The sequence below is a fragment of the Carassius carassius genome, chromosome 43 (assembly GCF_963082965.1).
Source record: "Carassius carassius chromosome 43, fCarCar2.1, whole genome shotgun sequence".
Lineage (NCBI taxonomy): Eukaryota > Metazoa > Chordata > Actinopteri > Cypriniformes > Cyprinidae > Carassius > Carassius carassius.
The window spans coordinates 18,351,516-18,375,369 of NC_081797.1; the positions used below are offsets into that span (position 1 = coordinate 18,351,516).

General features: G+C 41.2%; 1 protein-coding gene across 1 annotated transcript in view; it reads left to right on the forward strand.

Moving 5' to 3' along the window:
• Window positions 1-261: 261 nt before the first annotated feature.
• Window positions 262-23,854, forward strand: part of LOC132124594 (receptor-type tyrosine-protein phosphatase eta-like) — a 51,543-nt gene continuing 27,950 nt past the window's right edge. The window contains exons 1-4 of the mRNA XM_059535679.1: window positions 262-415; window positions 572-662; window positions 23,544-23,617; window positions 23,718-23,852. Coding sequence (XP_059391662.1) covers window positions 275-415; window positions 572-662; window positions 23,544-23,617; window positions 23,718-23,852 — 441 coding nt within the window. The 5' untranslated portion in view covers window positions 262-274. The remainder of the gene's footprint in view (window positions 416-571; window positions 663-23,543; window positions 23,618-23,717; window positions 23,853-23,854) is intronic.

Here is a 23,854-nt window from a genome sequence, read left to right on the forward strand (position 1 = left end):
ATCAGAGAAGTACATACTGGATATATTTCAAGATACAAAAGTCTTTCAGATTCATTTTAGTAAAAAATTTTTTATTACTCTCTGTTACAGACAAACCAAAAAACAATGTCCCGACATCCCTATACAAACCATTAGGTAACTTTGATATATTTATAGTGAAATATTTATTTGACAAAACTTAAAATTGTAAATGAATTAATTTTTCCTTCTATTTCCAGAAATAAAGTGTAAGTAACTGTTTTATTATTAATCTATTCATTTTTAATGTTGAAACATGATTCTTTACACATTATTGTATATTTTATACGTTTTTATTATGGTACACAGTAATATTGGTTTGAGGATAGAAGATTATGAAGAGTACTTTAAGCAGAAACACAAGGATTCCAACTGTGGTTTTGCAGAAGAGTATGAGGTACACATAAGAAACACAAATATGTATTTATTTTATTTACACACTTCTTCCAATGACAATATTATCAAATATTTTTACTCTGGACTTGTCACAGAAATTCATTAAGAAATTAGCATTTTCTAAACCTAGATCTAAAGTGTTGCTGTGTTGTTGCAGGAGTTGAAAACTGTTGGAACGGCACAGTCAAAAAACATTGCCCTGGCTGTTGAAAACAAGCCAAAGAACCGTTACAGCAATGTGCTACCTTGTGAGTAAACTGACTGTTGGATGTTGTACTAAAATGTTTGCATGAGTTTTCCCAAATCACAGGCTTCAATCTCTAACGGGATTGTACCCAGACTATTCACACTGAAGTCACATTGCACAAAGTCTGATACATTTTCAGTTCATTTCCTGAGGCGATGAGCCAAAGCACAACTAAAACAATGTTCTCCTGCAAGATGCATAGTTTATTTTGTTAACTGCTAGATAGCCAAAATTTGCATGCTGTAGATTTAAAGAAATACACAAAAATGAAGAATAGAGAATGCTTTTGATGTAGACTCGGGATTATGATTATCTAAACTAGACACAGGTAATAATCATAAATCAATAAAAATAAGAAATGAAAGAACAAGAAATGTATACAGACAATATGTGACAAAAATTATAATGGAACATGATGGGTATTGTAGCCGCACTGGGTTGTACATAATAATTAACTCAAATGATATATAGGGAATTTGGGTAATTAATCAGGAATATGATTAATATATATATATCATATTACAGTTGCATTAAAATTATTGAAGATGAAAAATAGGTCAATTGTATATATTAATAACTCATCACAAGGCACTCATTAATATTTCAATATTCTATTCTTCATATCAATTATTGTGATATCTTTTACTAGAAATTAATGTAAATCAAACGTGGTTCGTCCAGCAAACGGCCGTAAGATTTGTTTTATTAATTCTCAGTAACGCTATCACTTCTTATAATTCCAGGATGAATAGTTTCTGGCCATGAAACCATTCTCCTGTCCTTATAAAATTTATATTAAGTAACAAATGAGCTTTGTAGCTAAGATCAGCATTTCATTGACTTCGTAACATGAGCAACTTAGACAGACAATCTGGAGTATATGGAATTTAATAACTGAACTAATAATACATCAACTACGATTTATACAGAGTAAATACGCGTACGACAATATAGACAGTAAACTTTGTACAAGACATAACGCAATCCAAATGAGGGAGAGGGAGAGAAAGAGAATGAGAGAAAATAAATGAGAGAACACAGTTATGTAAACCAACAGACATTAACCCTTGAGAGACAACATAGAACTCAGATTATAGACAACTTAAGCAGCATTTAAAATCTCCATAATGATACTTGCATGTTCTCTTTGTGTATGCGAAAGCAGCGTGGGCGTGTAGCGTGCGTCAATCTGGGCTTGTCCTCTCTGTGTCCGGGCTGCTGCGGAATCGCACGATGTTTGAAAGTTCGAAGAAAGCAATGTTTCAGAGTTCGTCTTCCTCTTGTGGAGAGGCGAATAGGTGAATAAACTTAGTAAAGAAAATAAACAAAACAACGAAGATGAAAGCTTCCGAAGGAGTCATGAGAATGGCTGTCCTCTCAGCCCCTGTGCTGAGGGGGACGGCGATAGGAGCGCGTACGGGAAGAGCGAGGACCAGAAGAGAGCGCGGACCAGCGAAGAGAGAGAAAGAGACCTTCCGGGGTCAGCTCTTATGGCTTGAAATGGTTCACGCCTCTGTTCGCGTGAACAACCAATGAACGTCCGTGATCTGAAGCGGGAAAAAGTTCCTTTTTCCCTGTGGAAACACCCACCCTAATAAATTAGGGTTTATCAGATTTCAACAGTGATATACTTGCCAGTTCGTAATTCAAGATTAAATACATTTTTCATTAATTTGCTTTAGATAAATGAGTTCGTCAAAGCATGACGATTAAACAGACATCAAGAGTGACATATATAGATGATAAAAACCTGAAGTTATGTTTTAAATGCAGAATTACACACATTTAAAATTTGATTAACACATGATACAATTGCAGATACTCCAATTTGATATGGGGAGACATCTAAGCACAAAAAGCGATATATTTTATACCCTTAAAAAGGTGCTTTTCTCTTTCCTTATAAAAATTCCAGCGAGAGCTGGCTTCCCTGTTTCTCACAGATGCAGTCGTAAAGTTTACGACTCGGAAGGAGTTGGGTTACAGCTCATGATTCTATTTGAGAAAGTTAAAATGAGGAGAAACATTTCCTATTTACAAGTCATACTTATAATCCTCACATCACAGGATTAACCATTTTTATGCAATACACAAACCTATTCAAAATACACATTATTAAGGATTTACATGATGAGTGTAAGATAAAACATTTGTGGGTGTTTGTGTGCGTGGGTGTGTGTGTGTAAGTTGAAAGGAGAGTTAATTTCTCCTTTGAGGTTGCTCACGTGACTTTGGAATGTCTCATCCTGTGTCGTAAATAAGGCTTTTAGTGTAAAAAGCTTTCATTTTATATGCCTAAATTTAAAATCTGAAAGTGTTAGGTTTGCATTGTTTTAGATTCAACGAACCGTGATTCATTAGTTCAGAACCCATGAATCGATGACCTGCATATCCATTACAGCATTGGTTCCCAACCTGGGGTCCGCGCCCCCCTCAGGGGTGCGCCAGAGTTCACAGGGGGGCGCGGGAGCGGATATGCTTTGAGGTGAATAAAGATGAATAAAATGGTCTACTAATAATATTATATAAAAATATTTTTTCAAAGTTTTTAAAAAATCATATGCTAATAATGCCGATTTCAATTACAATTTCGTTATTTCAAATGTAGGCCCGCTGCGCGTGGCAAGCGCGCTCATAATGTAAGAGATGCCGGCGCGACCACAACAGTGCCCAACATCAAATGGCAAACATAATCCTTGTGTGGTTGACGGACCGTTTATCAGTTTGGACCAGTGCAGCGCGAGCCGATCGTTATCATGCGACGCTGTTACTACACAGCGCTAATAAGAGATCCAGTAAAGAAAGCATTTGAATTTGCCACAGAAGTAATAACATCGCTGCGAGATCTAGAGAGAAACATTCACATTTCACAGCGCATGGAAACCAGGAAGAAACATTGTGCCGTGAATGAACTATCCAGTGTCCAGATCTGCAACATTCACCATGGATTTACTGTAGTAACACTAACTGCAACCATGAAAATTTGGCAGGAATAGTAGGCTAGAATACCTTCAAGTAACATTACGTCGGTTTTATTTTGACATTATGAATACAATTGCTGCCCTCAAATGTTAAGCTGAAATAAAATAAACCTTGGTTTATAACTACTACAATATTAAATTTTTTCCAAAAAGCTGTTTGTTTTATATGCTCGTAAGAAGAATCAATTATAGCTCCAGAATTACTCAAAGTAAAAAATATCACACTTTATTATGTTAGTTTTAATATAAAAAAAAAGAAATCAGGGAAATTTCTCTGGCATTTCTTTCTTTTTGCTGTATCAAAAACGTACACAAGTGTATCGTATCGAACCAAACCGTGAATTTTGTGAACCGTTACACCCCTTATATATATATATATATATATATATTGGTGCTGGGAAAAAAAATTATCGCATCCAAAATAAAAGTTTGTGTTTGTATAATATGTGTGAACTGTTTTAATTATTTTGTATATAAATACACGCATATGCATGTATTAATTTAAAATGTTTTGCATGTATATACTGTATATACATTTATACATAATTGATATTATATATAAATATAAATAATTTATATATAAATAAATAAAAATATTAAATATATACATGCATATGTGTGTATTTATATATACAAAATAATTATACACAGTACACACATATATATTATGCAAACACACACTTTTATTTTGGATGCGATTAATTTTTTCCCAGCACTAATATATATATATATATATATATATGGAGGGGGGGGGGTCTCGGATTGTTAAATATGTACATGGGGGGGCCCCAAGGAAAAAGGTTGGGAACCACTGCATTACAGTATGATGGTCAGTGTTGGGAAGGTTATTTTGGAAATGTAATAAATTACAGATTACAATTTACCCTATTTAAAATGTAATAAGTAATAACTATTTCAGTTTACTTTATCTTTATTAAAGTAATGTAACTGATTACATTTGATTACTTTTGAAAATTTCTGTTAACTACTGTTAATCATTTTCAAATATATAAACTAAACAGGAATAACCTACACTAGTACTCAACACTGTCAGACTTTCCAAACACTTCAACACTTAAATTAAAATTATAATAATTAAATTTTAAGCACAGCCACCACAAAATCAGACTTTAACAACTCTTTTCTCTTTGTGATCATTCCACGGTTAAATACAGATTTAAAATCATAACAAGAAATAGTTTAATAGCTATTATATTGTTTTTGAAATCAGATCTTTCCATAGTCATGACAGGAAACACTGGCATCTAACAATGCTTTGGGGGGGCAGTTAATAGGAAATAAAACAGTTATCGAATGAGCATCTGTCGTATTCTGTGTCCTAAACACCTAAAAATATTGTCTCATATTTTAGAGCTGTCGATGTGGCACAAGAAATGTGTGTATGTGAAAAAAAATCAAATGTAACCTCTTTTGTAATTGTTAAAAATTTTCTAAGTAACTGTAATTTAATTACACTTTTTTTTCTCAGTAACTGTAAGTGATTATAATTACATATATTTTGTAATTGTTTAGTTGTCAAATAAGCAGTAAAAATGCTTTTTTTGTAAAATACTTTTCTGAAAAAAATGCATATATGTGTGAAGACTGATATTTGAGAAGATATAAAGCTTTACTATATTCGTCCATTCTTTTATTGTTTCTTTTTTTTCCTATGGTGTGACATAGCAAAAAAATAAAAACAACAACAACAGCAAAAACTCTTAATAATACAAAAATAGCATGAGAGAGATATATTTTCATTGTTAGATGCTTATTTCCATATAGTGCTATTTACTGAATATGAAATTACAATTTCAAGACAAACTGAAAAACAAGATAAACTTTGCTATTATTGTTTAAAACTGCTAAAAATGATACCATTTTAATTTGAGTGATAAACGTATCTCCCCTATTGCAATACTCAACTGTATATTGAGATAAAAAAAAAACAAATCTGTGGTTTCCTATCTGTTGGTCACTACAAGTTATTTCAAATGACATATGGAGTTTCACTTGGGAGGCCAATCATATCTGAGTTTAAGAGAAAACGCCAATGAAAATTTGCTTATAGATTTTGCATGCTGAGCCACTCCCTGTGCCTATGGGTATATAAGGCAACAGAGTGAATCCACTCATTCAGATTTTTGCTTTGGAGCCGAGTGGTTGTATGAAAGCTGATATACTCTACAAAGCCATTCATCAGCTGTGTGTCGGGAAGCTGTTCTGGTTGGCAGTATGGTGCGAATGGCGGTCTCTCTTTCAGCGATTCCCCTGGGCGCTTTAACTAAAAGAGCAGATTTCCTAAAAAAGCAAAAAGACAATTTGCGTCTATTTAAAGATGCAATTTCATCCGTGTCCTGTCGGTTGTGTCCTGTCCTCTGACAATGGCCACAAGGGTTGTCTTTCATGTCTGGGCATTCATCTTGCTGAAGACGCGTCCGTGGATGGTTCAATGCTTGCCCGACCATGGCAACGCTGCGATCGAGTCCAAGCGTGTCTCTTCTTTCTTAAAGGGAAAGGAGCAGACCCCTCTGCCCCTTCCCATTCTAGTTTCTCTGCAACAAGCAGATGACCGCCGGCTAATGCTCTGGGAGATTTGAGGGTGACAGTGAAAGTTTCTCCACCGGGCCATGCCCCACGGACCTCTCACCCCTTCTGCAGCGCTTGTCCTGTGCGGCTGCTGGGTGATTCTGCTGGGCTGTCTTACGGCAGTCCCAGCAGGTCATTTGGTTTGCCGCCGGGGGATCAGATGTCGATTGCAGCATCGGGGGATGGGCTATTGACCTCTATGGATGAGGATTCGGCGGGGCTGCCCTCTCGGGTGTAGTCGCCACTGCCGAATCGGACCCAGAGTTGACAGCCGTGCTTGTCTGGCAGCTTTAACTAAAAGAGCAGATTTCCTAAAAAAGCAAAAGTACGGACAATTCGCGACTTTTTAAAGATGCCGTTTCATCTGTGTCCTTATGGATGCAGTTGTGTCCTGTCTTCTGAAAATGGCCACAAGGGTTGTCTTTCGTGTCTGGGCATTCAGCGTGCTGAAGACGCATCTGTGGATGGTTCATGCCCTCACTGCATGCACGACCATGGCAACACTGTAATCGAGTCCAAGCGTCTCTTTTCTTAAAGGGAAAGGAGCAGACCCCTCTGCCCCTTCCCATTCTGGTTTCTCTGCCACAAGCAGATGACCTCCGGCTAGTGCTCTGGGAGATTTGAGGGTGACAGTGAAAGTTTCTCCGCCGGGCCATCCCCCTCGGACCTCTCAGCCCTTCTGCAGCGTTTGTCCTGTGCGGCTGCTGGGTGATTCTGCTGGGCAGTCTTACGGCAGTCCCAGCAGGTCATTCGGTTTACCGCCGGGGTATCAGATGTCGATTGCAGCATCGGGGGATGGGCTATTGACCTCTATGGATGATGATTCAGCGGGGCTGCCCCCTCGGGTGTAGTCGCCACTGCCGAATCAGACCCAGAGTTGACAGCCGTGCTTGCCTGGGCAGCTGTAAGCATCAGGTTGGAGGTGAATACACAGCCCAGTCCTAAGTGCTCACAGCTGGTCAGTTGGTTCTCGATGTAGAGAGCGGATTCCGAATGTGCATGGGGAAGTGAAGATGCATTAAGAGTTGGCACTAGTGTCAAAAGTATTCACATTCATTACTCAAGTAGAAGTATAGATACTAGGGTTTAAAAATAATTTAGTAGAAGTCGAAGTATCAACACAAACTTTTTACTCAAGTAAAAGTTTAAAAGTACTGTACTGGTTTCAAAACTACTTAAAGTATAAAAGTAAAAGTAATGTAAGGGGAAAAAATGCCATTAAGAACAAAAGCTTAGGCCACGCCACAGGGGCCTATTGTGCACCACCCCACCTCCTCAAAAAATGTTGAAAAATTTGGGATGCACTAGGCTATCTGTTTCAGCCGCATATATGCCTATTGAAAATGAACGCATTTTAGTACAATGCAAATGCATTAAAGAACTAGAGATATGATGACTAGTTGCCTATAGTCACCTTTATTTATATAGCGCTTTAAACAAAATACATGGCGTCAAAGCAACTGAACAATATTCATTAGGAAAAAAGTGTGTCAATAAGTATTACAATAAGTATTGTAATGGTGTAAAAAGTCTTCAGAGTCAAGTCAAGTCACCTTTATTTATATAGCGATTTAAACAAAATACATTGTATCAAAGCAACTGAACAACATTCATTAGGAAAAAAGTGTGTCAATAATGCAAAATGGAAGTTAAAGCCAGTTCATCATTGAGTTCAGGGATGACATCTCTGTTCAGTTTAAATAGTGTCTGTGCATTTATTTGCAATCAAGTCAGTGATATCGCTGTAGATGAAGTGACCCCAACTAAGCAAGCCAGAGGCAACGAGGGCAAGGAAACGAAACTCCCATTGGTGACAGAATGGAGAAAAAACCTTGGGAGAAACCAGGCTCAGTTGGGGGGCCAGTTCTCCTCTGGCCAGACAAAACCAGCAGTTCAATTCCAGGCTGCAGCAAAGTCAGATTGTGCAGAAGAATCATCTGTTTCTTGTGGTCTTGTCCTGGTGGTCGTCTGAGACAAGGTCTTTACAGGGGATCTGTATCTGGGGCTCTAGTTGTCCTGCTGTCCGCTGTCTTTCAGGGGTGTAGAGGTCCTTTCTGTCACGGTTGGTAAACCGTGATCTCTGGGTTTTGCACTTTGTGGTGAAGTCTGTGTGTTCCGCGTCTGCACTGATAAGTTTGTGGGTGTCTCCGTTAATTGTCATTATGCGGTCTTGTGTTTGTGAGATCTTTGTTTAATGTCGTTACCCTGTTTGTTTGGCTTCAGTGTTGTCTGCGTTTTGGATGTTCGTGTTTTCCCGGAACCTCATCCACTCTACGCAGTTCCATTTAGCCACCATTACTTACCTTCGGCTCTATTCCCCGCAGTTCCTGTGCCATCCTCTCCTGCTGCCTTCTCACCGCCATCATCCGGATTCCTCACCACCTCACCACCATCTTGGATTGGCGTCTTCCCAGCATCATTGTCTGTTTCCTATTTGTTTGTTTATTTTCATTAAATCGTCGAATTCGCTATTGTTTCCAGTCCTTCCTTCACCCCACTGACACAGAACGATCTCACCCATATGGAAGCAGCGAGCACCAACACCCTCACGAACTTTATGCACCACAGTGTGAAACGAATGGATCAGCAGCAGGAGAGCATCTCGAACACCGGACGCGCTGTCCAAGCGCTGGTGGCACAGGTGTCCAAGCTCACCCAGCAGATCCATCAGCTCACCTCTCCCACTGCGCACAGGGAGGCCGCTCATCAGCTCTCAGAACTTCGGCAAGGCACATCATCTGTCACGGATTATTCCATAGAGTTCCGCATCCTGGCGGCCACAGTGGGATCGATTCCTGCATGGGTTATCCGACCATGTTAAAAAGGAGATCTACCTCCTCGAGCTGCCCCCCACACTTAACGGATTAATCGACTTGGCCTTACGAGTTGATGCACGGATTAACCGCCTGGGTCGCCAGCCTAGTCCGACGCGTCATACCATCTCTCCAGCTAGGGGGCGCTCGAGTCGAGATAATGCGGTCGGTCCCGTCGACGACCACGAGCCCATGCAGGTGGATAGAGCTCGGCTGACCCAGAGGGAGAGGGAACGGCGGAGATCCCAAGGACTATGTTTATACTGTGGAGGCTCAGAACACCACATCTACTCATGCCCGGTAAAAGAGCCAGCCTGGTAGTAAACTTGAGGCTACTATCGGGTGGGATCTTTCCAGTGAAATCGGGTGGGATCCTTCCAGTGAAACTGCAGTGGAAGAATCACTCTCATGAATGTCACGCCCTTCTGGACTCAGGAGCCGAAGGTAATTTCATTGATTCTTCCCTTCCACATCACCTGAACATTCCTGTCTTACCTGTGTCTCTCCCCATCCATGTCACCGCACTCAACGGCCAGGAACTGACTCATGTCACACATCACACAGAACCCATCACACTACTCACTTCTGGAAATCATCGCGAAACCATATCCTTTTTTCTCATGGACTCCCCTGTTGCTCCCATTGTGTTAGGTCACCCCTGGTTAACTAAACATAATCCACGAGTGGAATGGGGTTCCAACACAGTCACATTGTGGAGTGAAAGTTGTCATGAGTCTTGTCTGGTTTCTGCTTGTCCTGTTGTCCCTGTTTCTGTCTTTCAGAAGGAGAACATGGTTTTGCCAAACGTGCCCAGTATCTGGACCTGAAGGAAGTGTTCAGTAAGTCCTGTGCTGCTTCTCTTCCTCCGCATTGTCCCAACGACTGTGCCATAGATTTAGTGTCAGGTAAGTCTTCGCCTAAGGGCAAGTTATACTCTCTTTCGATTCCTGAGAGGGAGGCCATGGAGAAATACATTTCTGATTCCTTAGCATCTGGGTTCATCCGTCCTTCCTCTTCTCCAACGGGGGCGGGATTCTTTTTTGTGGGTAAAAAGGATGGTTCTCTGCGACCTTGCATTGATTACCAAGAGCTGAACAACATCATGATAAAGAACACCTATCCTTTACCACTCATTTCTTCAGCTTTCGAGAGGTTGCAGGGAGCATCCGTATTCACAAAATTGAATGGAAAACCCGCTTTTAATACCCCTAGAGGGCATTTTGAATACTTGGTGATGCCGTTCGGGCTCTCCAACTCGCCCGGGGTTTTCCAAGCACTCGTTAATGATGTGTTGAGAGATATGGTAGATCAGTTTATTTATGTTTACCTGGATGACATACTGATTTTTTCTTCATCTCTCCAGGAACACGTTCAACATGTCAGACGAGTGCTCCAGAGGTTACTTGAGAATGGGCTTTTTGTCAAGGCGGAGAAATGCGTATTCCATGCACAGTCTGTCCCCTTCCTAGGATATATCGTCTTGTCCGAGGGAATACGTATGGACCCTGACAAGGTTAAGGCTGTGATAGATTGGCCATCTGCAGATTCCCGTAAGGCCCTACAGCGGTTTCTGGGGTTCGCCAATTTCTATCTGCGTTTCATTCGCAATTTCAGCCAACTAGCCTCACCTCTGACAGCCTTGACCTCTCCCAGTACTCCGTTCAGGTGGTCGGACGCAGATGAGGCTGCGTTCACTAACCTCAAAAGCCGCTTCGTTTCGGCTCCCATCCTTGTGGCCCCTGATCTCACACGGCAGTTCGTGGTGGAGGTCAACGCGTCAGAGGTGGGGGTAGGAGCAGTGTTGTCCTAACGTGCTGCTTCGGACTATAAGGTACATCCTTGCGCGTTTTTCTCTCATCGATTATCTCCTGGAGAACGTAATTATGACATTGGCAAAAGAGAGTTGTTGGCCGTCAAATTAGCGTTAGAGGAGTGCCGTCACTGACTGGAAGGTTCAGGGGTACTTTTTATTGTTTGGACCGATCATAAGAATTTAGAGTACATTAGAACTGCCAAAAGACTCAATTCCAGGCAGGCTCGGTGGGCACTTTTTTCGGTCACTTTGAGTTTACTTTATCGTACCGCCCGGGTTCCAAAAATGTCAAATCCGACTCTTTATCAAGTCTTTTTGATCCCTCCGCCCGCCCAGTGACTCCCGAGTGTATTTTACCTGAGAAGTTAGTGGTCTCAGCACTCGTATGGGAGGTCGAGTCGAAGGTCAGGACGGCCTTACAAGGGGTAACGCCTCCGTCCGGTTGTCCACCAAACCATTTCTTTGTGCCAGAGGAGTTAAGGTCCGAGGTTGTCCAGTGGGGTCATTGTTCTAATGTAGCTTGTCACCCAGGGATAAGTAGAACTAATGGGTTGGTTAAACAACGATTCTGGTGGCCACGTATGGCTCGTGACGTCCGCGATTTTGTTTTGGCTTGCTCAGTTTGCGCCAGTGGTAAGTCATCTAACAGGCCTCCTGATGGGCTTCTTCAGCCGCTGTCTGTCCCTTCGAGACCCTGGTCCCACATCGCACTAGATTTTGTTACTTAGATTTTGTGCATGACGGCAGTTTTGACTGTAGTGGACCGATTCTCGAAGGGGGGACATTTCATTCCCTTGCCCAAGTTACCTACAGCCAAGGAGACAGCGGTCACTGTCCTTGATCACCTCTTTCGGCTTCATGGCCTTCCGGTAGACGTGGTTTCTGACAGGGGATCTCAATTCATATCCAAATTTTGGAAAGAGTTTTGTAAATTGCTAGGAGCGTCTGTTAGCTTGTCTTCGGGTTATCATCCCCAAAGTAACGGACAATCTGAGCGAGCCAACCAAGATTTAGAGAGGACGTTGGGATGTTTGGTCTCCAAGAATCCTTCTTCCTGGAATCAACAACTTTCTATGGTGGAGTACGCCCACAATTCGTTGCCAGTGTCAGCTACGGGCCTTTCAGTGCAGTTTAGCTTACCAGACACCAGTTTATCCCAGTTTGGAATCTGAAGTCGCGGTCCCCTCCGCTCACGTGTTTGTCCAGAGGTGCCACCGCACCTGGACAAGAGCCCGCGAGACTCTGCTCCGGGTGAGGGAGCGCACTAAGGCCAAGGCCGATCGCCACTGGTCAAAGCCTCCCGTTTACGTCGTGGGTCAAAAGGTGTGGCTTTCTACCAGTAACATTCCTCTGCGTTCCGTCTCTAATAAATTAGCTCCCAAATTTATTGGCCCGTTTGCTATCACCAAGATCATTAGTCCGGTGACAGTCCGCCTCAAACTACCTCCAGCGTATAGGAGGATACACCCCGCCTTTCAGGTGTCCAAAATTAAACCCGTGATTTATGCACGTATTAATCCGCCTACTCCGGTTCCCCCGCCTGCCGCATCTCGTAGATGAGGAACCGACTTATTCGGTTAATCGTATTCTGGACTCGAGACGGAGGGGATGAGGATTTTGGCTTTTGTCAAGAATACAATGTATACGTGACTAACATAGACTTTAGGCCACTTGGAAGTTGGAATAAAGAAATAAAATAAGTCCTCTGTAACATCGTAACATCTCAGCACTCTAAATAGGCATAGGCTCATTTAGCCTATAAATAGGCCAACGCACAAATAAACCATTTCTTTCTTAACAAATTAAATTAAGATTCTTAATTCTAAATTAAGATGGGTATTTGGCAATAACGAAATTAAGATAAAGGCTCCGCTGGATTTGCTTCGCCACTAGCAGCTGACATAAAAGAATAATGCCAACATTAGCCTACTCTGTCTACATTATGCATTTAAGACTCAATTAATATTTTGTTATGATTTTTAAAACCTTTACTCACCAGATTTGGCTAGGCCTACATGTTTTTGTGGAGGAAAATTACTGCATCCACTGTAGATGGCTTCAGTGCGTTCCTGCCCTTTTATTGAGGTGATGTGGGGAAAATAGCCAACGTGAAGGGTTTCCGGTGCTCAGTGCTCAGCCTTCTCTTCCTCCTTTGGTGCGCAGTGCGGTCTGGGTCCGTGAGGTCCATGAGGTCCGTGTCCTTAGCGGGCTGGCGGTCACACGTTGCTGTCTGGAGGGGAAACACAGAGAATTGTTAGCTGAGTCTTCTGGAGACATCTCTCACCTCTGTGTTCGACGACGCTGCTTATAATGCCCGCTTCTGATGGGCTGCAGGTGTGGCCGCTCAGCCCGTAATGAGCAGGTGCAGGTGTGTCTGCTCTGTTTCCAGGGCGATGCTGATGAGAGCTCGGGCCACGCGTCACAGTATCCACCAGAGGCAAGCCTCCGTTTCACCTACTCCGCATACATTTTCGCATTTGTTTCTTGCGGTAATCGAAACACACCACATGACCGCTTATTTACCAAACCGGAGAACAAGCCAGAGCACGGCCCGAGCCCGTGTAAAATTATATAAATTAAACCCGAACTGGACTGAACTCGTCGGGTCCCTCCAGGTTCGGGCAAAGATCTTCAGCTCTAGTAACGAGTTACAAAGTTGGTATAGCCTACTTATCACAACATTGTCAATCGCGTTGTAAATCGCACTGGATTGAGCGTCTGGATGCAAACTCTTGATGGTTTGGAGGTTCGGTGGTGTAGGAGTGGCGATCACATTCTTCTGGTTTTGAAGAGTGATGAATTCCAAAGGTGTCCTGACTCGATGGTGATTGGGAATTTCTTCCAAGTGGAAAGTGAATAGGACTAAGAGAAACATCAGCTGAGATCCTGAGATTTGGTGAATGCAAAAATCAAGGTGCAAGGCCTGGTCCAGACTTGGGGGTCCAAGAGAGTTCTAGCTCACATACTCTTAGCAGAAGAAAGGGTAGCAGGTTGAAGAGAGGTCAAGAGAGATCAAGAGATAGGGTTGGATCTGGTATGAACCTTTTTAAAGACTAAGACAGTTCACACTTTTTAGGAAGGGCTTGTCCAATGAGAAAGGCTGAAATTCCAAGTGGGAGTTTGGAAATACTGGGGAGTTTTATTTGCATTTTTCTCTTTTTCATTTTTCTGCATTTGCTCTTAACGAAGGCAGTCACATTTTTTCTCCCTCTCCTCTTCCTTACCTTCCCTGCTTTGCTCCTCTCATCTCGTCTATTGTCTTATACTTTGAGAGACTATCTCTGCACTGCTCTCCAAACTAAAAAATAAAAAAAATCATGGATTTGATCAACTGGTCTCTCAACGCAATTGACACCATCTTCTCGACAAGAAGCTTAGGTTCAGGGGAACCTGACTGCCCTGCCGGCACGTTGGCTGCTGGCTACACGATGGACACGTAGGAGAGGTGGCGGGTCATGTGTCTGGCAGCTCTTTCCGTAGAGGACATTGAAGATATCTACCTATTCGGAACCATGATAACAGGTCTTCTGCTGATTGGATTAGGCATTGCCCTGGTTTATCGAGGAATTCAGAAAATGGTAACAGCTTGTCAGGGTGCATGAAGAGAGAGGACTCAAATGCAGAGGATAAGTGCAACAGTTTATTAGGTAAAAGAAAATCCAAAAATAATCCAACGTGGCAATGATTGGCAAACCCCAGAAATCGCTGGACCGCTCTTTGACTATCTGGGGTGGGCCTATCAGCAACTGCTTTTACCTTGGCAGGATCCATTCAGATTCCTTCGGGTGAAAGAATAAATCCCAGGAACGGAACCGACCACGTGTGAAACTCGCACTTTTCCACCTTGGCGAATAAACGAATCTCAAGCAGCCGCTGGAGCACTCGCCTGATGTGTTGGACATGGTCACGCTTGTTCTGGGAGAAGATCAGGATGTCGTCGAGATAAACAAATAAAAACCGGTCGACCATGTCTCTATGCACATCATTGACGAAAAGGGCATGACCAAATACTCAAAGTGCCCCATGGGGGTGTTAAAGGAGGTCTTCCATTCATCCCCCTCCCTAATCCGAACTTGAACCGAAGGTGATAAGCATTGCGAAGGTCCAACTTTGTAAAGATGGTCACCCCCTGCAAGAGCTCGAAGGCCGATGACATCAACGGCAAGGGATAACAATTCTTGACCGTGATGTCATTCAACCCCCGACAATCTATACAGGGATGGAGCGATCCATCCTTCTTCCACACGAGGAAGAATCCCGCCCCAGCCGAGAGAAAGAGGGCCGGATGATGCCAGCTGCCTGAGAATCATTGATGTACTTCTCCATGGCCTCCCTCTCAGTCCCAAAAAGAGAGTAAAGGCGCCCCCTAGGTGAAGAAGTGCCAGGCAACAGATCTATCGCACAGTCGTACGGGTGGTGCGGAGGAAAAGATAAAGCTTGGGACTTACTGAAAACCGCTCTCAAGTCATGGTAAGCCTCCGGTACATTCGCCAGGCTCACCGGCTCCTCCTGTAACACAGAACAAGACATAACAGGGGAAAACGAAGGACCCAAACATTGAGATAAACAAAAGGAGCTCCATGCCAGAACAGAATTAAGACCAGTCAATGTGCAGGTTATGTTTATGTACCCGAGAGGGTGAGAGTAATAAACCTGGTGGAGTGGGTAATTCTGGTGAGATGGGTGCCGCACAGAGTCCTGGTTGAAATGGGCATGACCAGCGGAACTGATGGAACACCTAATCAGGCAGCCAGCTCAGTGTCCATTAAATCACCCTCTGCCCCAGAATCGATCAAAGCTGACACCTGGTGAAGAGTTTTATTAAATTGTAATGAAGCCTGGAGGACGGAACGACCACAAGAGGGCAGCAATGTATTAGTGATGCTCATCGTACGCCCCCACGAGGCCGCCACATGCCCCTTCTAAATCTACGGACAATAAGGGACAGACACAGCAGGGAATATAAGGGAAAATGGGAACAAGCGACAGGTGAGGGCAATCAGCTCGTGATCTGCACACACCAGCACCGATGTATCAGCGCTGATTGCCCAGGTCACGAGCTGCAGACAATGACAGGACACAGACAACAGGGAAGCCGATGAAGCACCCTGAACCATGACACAGCTGTCCAAAGCCTCAGAACGCTGCACGTCAGGATTGAAGCAGTGTGCAGAGTGGTCAGCACTTAGACTGGGACTATTAACCGCAATATGGATAACATCACGGAGAAGCTCACAGCTTTGTGAAAGCAAATGGATCGATTCGGAGACCAGAATGGACTAAGAGAGTAGTCGTGTAAATTGGAATGCAGATACTCGCCCCTAAACCAAACAATCCCGATCTTACCTGCTTTCGGCTCCCCTCAATCAGCACTGACCTCAGCCAAGGCCGCTGTTGGAACAACAACTGGAAGAGCACTGCAGTGAGAAGCTCTTGCATTCCTCCCCCACGTCCACAGACACCTGCAGATTGTTGACTCTGTCTGGGACCTGATCAAGGCTGTCTCCATGGCAACTTTCTGTGTATCGCTATGTCAATCCTGTGAACTACGGGACCTAGATTTGATGCAAGGAGTAGCGACTCTCCAGGCCTACACATACAAGAACTTTTACATATATACAAACACACATACGCACATATATAATAGATATGCATTCACCCCCCGCCCCCATCCCTCACCGCTTTGTACCACCAGTCTGAAAAGCAGGTCTGTGACCAGTGACGAGAATGGCTGCAGGACCAGATGGCTGCTTACCTGTGCTGGGTTACCTCCACCCCCCACTCCCTTCCCCTGTTGCAAGTCATGTAGTTTTTATGCTGTACTGATTATGTGCTTATGTTGCCAAGATGTTTTTTCAAGTTCCCACACTGTACTTCCCACAGGAGCATAGTCTGGTGGTTGTTTTTTTTTTCTCCTCCCCTCCCACATATTATGCTGTATTTCTTCCTTAACCCCCTGTCTTCCTGTCCTGTCTACCCCCTTGTTATATTGTATGTATGGACAGGTTGATGGCTAATTTCGCTGTTACCTGTGACCAGTGATAATAAAGGGCTACTATTACTAATGAAGTTGATATACAAACTAGTAAGGATTCTTAAAACACTACTAGGTTGCATAGGTATAAACATATAATATACACTCTCGTTTAGATCATCAGAAGACGAATTCATAGATACTAAACATGGTAAGATTACATATAGGTAAAATTAAATGAATGAAAAGTTCTATCACAAGCATGCATAAAACAGGATACAAGACAAAAAGATAGTATACAAAAACATTAACAACATACTGTACACAATGACCTAAAGTATATGTATGTCCATTCAAAGAAAGCTTTTTTAAGAATTAATTATAGAAAAGTACATTTTCTATGTTTGTTTTTTGTTATGTATGTTTCCAAAAGAACTCAGCAGGAGCAAGATCCTCTCCACATATTTACAGGTCGTAAACATTTTGCTGAGGGGTTGTGGTTGCCAGGGGTCTGGAGTCATTCGCAGACATCTTGGCACTTAGTATGTTTATTTGCTGAAGGGTCTGTGATCATTTGTTGATCTAATTAATGACCTTTTTCTGTCAATTAATGACCTTGCTTTTCTGAGCTAACCTCTTATTAGCGCTAAGCAAGACACATTTGCATAACTTTTGTGTTAATATATATATTGTATATATATATATATATATATATATATATATATATATATATATATATATATATATATATATATATATACAGTACAGACCAAAAGTTTGGACACATTCAAAGTTTTCTTTATTTTCATGACTATGAAAATTGTAGATTCACACTGAAGGCATCAAAACTATGAATTAACATATGTGGAATTATATATGGAATTATATATATAACAAAAAAGTGTGAAACAACTGAAAATATGTCATATTCTAGGTTCTTCAAAGTAGCCACCTTTTGCTTTGATTACTGCTTTGCACACTCTTGGCATTCTCTTGATGAGCTTCAAGAGGTAGTCACCTGAAATGGTCTTCCAACAGTCTTGAAGGAGTTCCCCGAGAGATGCTTAGCACTTGTTGGCCCTTTTGCCTTCTGTCTGCGGTCCAGCTCACCCCTAAACCATCTCGATTGGGTTCAGGTCCGGTGACTGTGGAGGCCAGGTCATCTGGCGCAGCACCCCATCACTCTCCTTCTTGGTCAAATAGCCCTTGATGCCTTCAGTGTGACTCTACAATATATATATATATATATATATATATATTGTATGTATGTATATATATATATATATATATATATATATATAGAGAGAGAGAGAGAGAGAGAGAGAGAGAGAAGGTATATATATATATATATATATATATACAGACCAAAAGTTTGGAAACATTACTATTTTTAATGTTTTTGAAAGAAGTTTCTTCTGCTCATCAAGCCTGCATTTATTTGATCAAGAATACAGAAAAAAAAATTATATTGTGATATATTATTGCAATTTAGAATAATTGTTTTTTAAATTTATTATACTTTAAATTATCATTTATTTCTGTGATGCAATGCTGAATTTTTAGGATCATTATCACATGATCCTTTAGAAATTTTTCTAATATGATGATTCATTATCAAAGTTGGAAACAGTTCTTCTGCTTAATTTTTTTCAGAACATGTGATACTTTTTTAGGATACTTTGATGAATAAAAAGAAGAAAAAAAAAGGAAGCTATGTTTTTAAAATATAAATATTTTGTAATAACAATATACACTACTGGTCAGTAATTTGGGGTCAGTAATTTTTTTTTCTTTTTTAAAAATAAAATCAATACTTTTATTCAGCAAGGATGTGTTAAATTGATAAAAAGTGATAGTAAAGAAAATATATTATTAGAATATATATTATTAGAATTTTTTTTTTTATATAAATGCAGTTCTTTTTAACCTTTTATTCATCAAATATATTAGACAGCAGAGCTGTTTCCAACACTCATAATAAATCAGAATATTAGAATGATTTCTAAATGATCATGTGACAGACTGGATGTTACATGTGACACTGAAGGCTGGAGTAATGATGCTGAAAATTCAGCTTTGCATCACAGGAATAAATAAATTTTTTTTTAAAGTATATTCAAATAAAAAACTATTATTTTAAGTTGTAATAATATCTCACAATATTACAGTTTTTTCTGTATTTTTGATCAAATAAATGCAGGCTTGATGAGCAGAAGAAACTTCTTTCAAAAACATTAAAAATAGTAATGTTTCCAAACTTTTGGCCTGTACTGTATATATATATATATATATATATATATATATATAGGGGTGTCACACCAAAGGACATCAAAACTTACAATTTTTGTAGTGGTTTCCAAAAAGTTAAATATTTGCACAATGACGAGACAAAAATTTACCATGTGCACATGTCACAGGTTTAAAAACAAAAATTCAGAAATGTATGGATGAAAGAAATTATTGCCGTTTACTAAAATAGACACCTGTACAATTGCGCCAGAGGTATTTATATATATAAAAAACTGCTTTTCTTTTTCATTTATAACAGCTGTAATTTATTGAACCATGCTTGAAACAGTCACACTACAGGGCTGCGTTTCCCAAAAGCATCGTAAGCCTAAATTGATCGTAAAAACGATCGTACGATTGATCTTAACATTACGGTCTGTTTCCCAAAAGCATCGTAGCTTAAGTAGCACTTGAAAATCTTCGTAGATCTACAATTGCTCTGGAGTAATCGTACATCCCCAAGTGCATCGTAAGAAGACAGATTTATGAGGACACCTGCAGGACAACCGGCAGATTACACTTTTATCTAGATTTAACACACTGCAACGCGAGTAATATAATAATATTTTGATTGTACTTTATTGTACACTTTATTGTACTACTCGTTTTTTGTTTACATGAATTTATAAATGAAATAAATAAAAAGGGGAAAACAAGATAAAAAAACATCTAAATTAAATGAATGAACAAAAAAAATCATAAAAGAAGTAATGTGGGAAATTTGCTTCAAAGACTGGGCAAAATAGGAATGAATTAAAAAAATCTGTCAATGACTTGCTGACGTGCACAAAAACCAGCCATGTATTGGGCATTTCTTGGTTGGCCATGTGGTCCCATGCCATCTTCGTCCTCCACATCCTCCTCCTCCTCCACCTCTTCATCTTCCTCCCTGTTAAGTAAGGGCACTCTCATCTGCACTGCAATGTTGTGCAGCATAGCTGTTACTATTATTACTGCACAGCACTTTTGTGGAGCAAACAAAAGACCACCGCTGGACTGGTGAATTGCCCGAAAGCGCATCTTCCACCTCTCTATTGTGCGTTCCACATTACTACGTGCAACACGGTGTGCCTCGTTGAAATTTGTCTCCCTATTATTCATAGGATTAGCCGCAGGCGTGAAGAAATATGGCCTCAGTGGGTAACCACTGTCCCCAAGCAGCCTCCACTGTCCCTGTAAGTTTTGTGCCTCCTGACCAACAGATGAATTGGTGAACATGAAGGAGTCGTGTGTGCTTCTGGGCCACCTTGCCACAATGTCTGTAATCAAACCTGTGACGAGTGGGGCGGGGCCGAGGGACATGGGAGCGAGGCCGGGGGAGTGATTGGAGATGAACTACACCTGTTCGTCCCACCGGTCTCGAGGCCCATGGAGGAGATGGAAGGATATAAACCTTCATATTCATCCGGAAGAAGGAGGCGGGAACCGGCGGACAATCAAAAACATTTTAATAACAAAATAAACACAAAACAGCGCACCAGCCCCTCACGGACGACTGGTGCGCATAAAATAAAAACCAAAACACAACTAAAAGCCCAGGCCTGGTCCTCTCTCGTCCTTCACTGTCGTCGCTCCAGTTTTATATCCTTCCATCTCCTCCATGGGCCTCGAGACCGGTGGGACGAACAGGTGTAGTTCATCTCCAATCACTCCCCCGGCCTCGCTCCCATGTCCCTCGGCCCCGCCCCACTCGTCACAAAACCCTTATGGTCACAGATCACCTGGCAGTTGATAGCTGCATAGCCTTTGCGGCATATATATACATGGCCATCCACAGATGGTGTAAGGATCGGGATCAAGGTACCATCGATCACTCCAATGACCTGTGGAATGTGATGATGTGTTAAAAAATACTGTTGTATTTCTGTGATGTCCTGTCTTGATGCTGGAAATTGAATGTGTTCCACAGCAAGTGGAAGTAATGCATTGGTGACCGCTTGAACAGCTCTTGAAACTGATGCCTTACTTAGTCCAAGCCCATCACCAAGTACCTGGAGAAAACTGCCTGTTGCATAAAATCTCAAGGCTGATAGGAGTTGGATTTCAGGGGACAAGGCAAAATTTCTCCTGGTGGCACGCATCAGCTGAGGTCCAATGCTATTAAGCAATTGGGCTATTTGTCCTCTGGGCAGACGGTATTGCCTTATTATAGCCATGTCATCAAGGATATCCAAGGGGTTTTGATGCTGTCTGATGAAGGCATTTAAAGTCACCAGTCTACTTCATGGTCGTCTCTGTCTTTGTCTTTCTCTGACCCTCAATTGAAGAACACGCTGTAGTGCAGCCATGATTTCCTCTGCAAGTCTAGTGAGGTGTAAACTCTATACTAATCCTAGCTTAATTGAAGAAACCATGTCAAGGTCATCAGGCTGTGATAATGTTCACATATCCCACTGCCTATCATCAATTTCAGTAATGACATTAGGCCCTACCTTGAAGAAAGTGAAGGTGTGGCATGCTTAGAAACTGTATAGATTACATATTATATTCCTTTAATCTATCCTCTGTTCATAATGATGAAAAGTTGTGCTTATTATAAAAATGTATACATAGAACAGTACTGGTAAAAAATGTTGTTGATTTTTTTGTCTATACCTGTAGAAATGTATTGGCTAGATGAAGTACTGTATACATATTTGTGTTATCTGTCATGCCAAATATATGGACTTTATATTAATAATATTGAAACTTAAATGCTTATGTCTGAAAATAATCATCAACCATTAGCCATTTACTTCAGAAACATTTGGAAGAACTCATAACAATTATTATATTATTTCATATGGTCTTAGGCATCGTGTGCATGGTTCAACAAACACATGGACATCAAAAACACTGCATATAGCTTTATTAATAAAAAACATTGCATAGTTTTATTAATTTGGGTTATTCAGTTCCCCACAACCTGAAAAATACATTGTACAGTGAGATGAGTCATAACTACATATAGAAAACATTTCACATTGCACAAATTACTGAAACAATAAATCATATTACCGGTGTCTTCAGGCAAGATAATTGGCACAGAAATTGAGGGCCTTGCAAAACTCATCTCCTCTAGTGCAAGCCCCCTCTCTTCTAAGGCCAGTTTGGCCTTCTTGAGCTCAATGAGCTGCTGTTGGAAGTTGTTGTCTCTCTCGTTGGCTTCTTGAAGGCATTGCCTAATGTCTTTCAAGACATCTAGTTTCTCTCTCTCCAGCTGCACTAGGTCCTGACTACAGCTACAGACATTCTCAAACTGCTGAGTTGTTGTGGCTGCAGTCTGGACCACTGAAGATGGAGGCTGTGGCCTGGGAGGGTTTTTTGGAGGACTAGGAGATGGTAGGTGCTCGGAGATGGCAGATGAAACTGATGGTTCCTCTGAGCATGAAGGACCTGACTCAGGTTCAGGCTCAGGTTCAGGTTGAGTTATCCCTACTCCTCCATGGATGTCAATACCACCACTAATTCCATCTGAAGCACTTGTGCCAAGTATTGACAAGGCCTTTTCTTCCTCGGCTGTAAGAAGGGGGCACTCATTGGTCCCACCACCTGTTTTTTTTAATTGCAGTCCTCTGCAGTGCCCTCTTCCTTTTTGCCAGGCTTGCAAAATCCTGCCACTTCTTGCGGACCTCCTTCCCTGACCTTTGAACACCCCTGGTTGCAGTTAGTTTGGTAGCAATGTCCTCCCACATTTTTTGTTTTGTTTTTCTTTATTAGTATGGTGTCCTTTAAATCTGGTAAAAATCACATCTTTGTTTTTCTCTATCTCCTCTAAGAGGACATTAATTTCATCCTTTTGAAAGGTATCTTTTCTTGTTTTTTTTTTTTGTTCAGCCATTTTGTCAGTGTCTCCGCCTGTATGTAGGTGCTTTATATAGACTTGATTGTCTTGATTGGTAATCCAAAACAGATGACAATTATTAGGTTAAACGTTCAGAATACGATTCCATATAAGGTTAAATTTCAGCCCTTCGCGAATGGACAGCGACTCGTAAGTAGCACGTAGAGCGCGTTCTCGCGCGTTCATGTTAAGTGCATTTTTGGGAAACGCTCGTGGAATTGCTGCGAGCGTTCGTAAGTTTGCACGTAGAAAACGCTCTTAAGAGCCCAGGACAGTTCTGAGATTTTTTTGCTCAAAAATGTAAAAAAAATCTAACACTTTTATGACTACAAGTCCATTTAGGACAAATAAATGTTTATTTATTTATTTATTAATTTTAAATAACGAAAATATTAATTAAATTCATTTTTATCTAGTGGGACAGTGATAATGCCATGTCACGTCTAGAACCCATTTTTGTCATTTATTTGTAACTAGTTACTTCCCAACACTGATGACGCTACAGTGTAACTTTAAACCTTATATAAAATCAGATGCATAATTTTGAGTTCTTAATTAATAACTACTTTCTGATACTAACTGTATGTTTTTTTTTATCAGATGATGCTTCAAGAGTGAAGTTATCAGTGTGTGGCAGTCCCTTTGATGATTACATCAACGCCAACTACATCCCAGTGAGTATATACAGTAAACGGAAGTGAACATTTCTGAAGTGTTTTTTTTTAAGCATGTTTTCACTCTTCTTTCTTTCCTAATTTTTTTTTCTTTGAACAGGGCTATAATTCAAGAAAAGAGTTTATAGCAGCTCAGGGTCCACTGCCCGTAACAGTGAATGAATTCTGGAGAATGGTCTGGGAGAAGAATGTCTTCACCATAGTGATGCTGACCAGATGCAACGAGATGGGACGAGT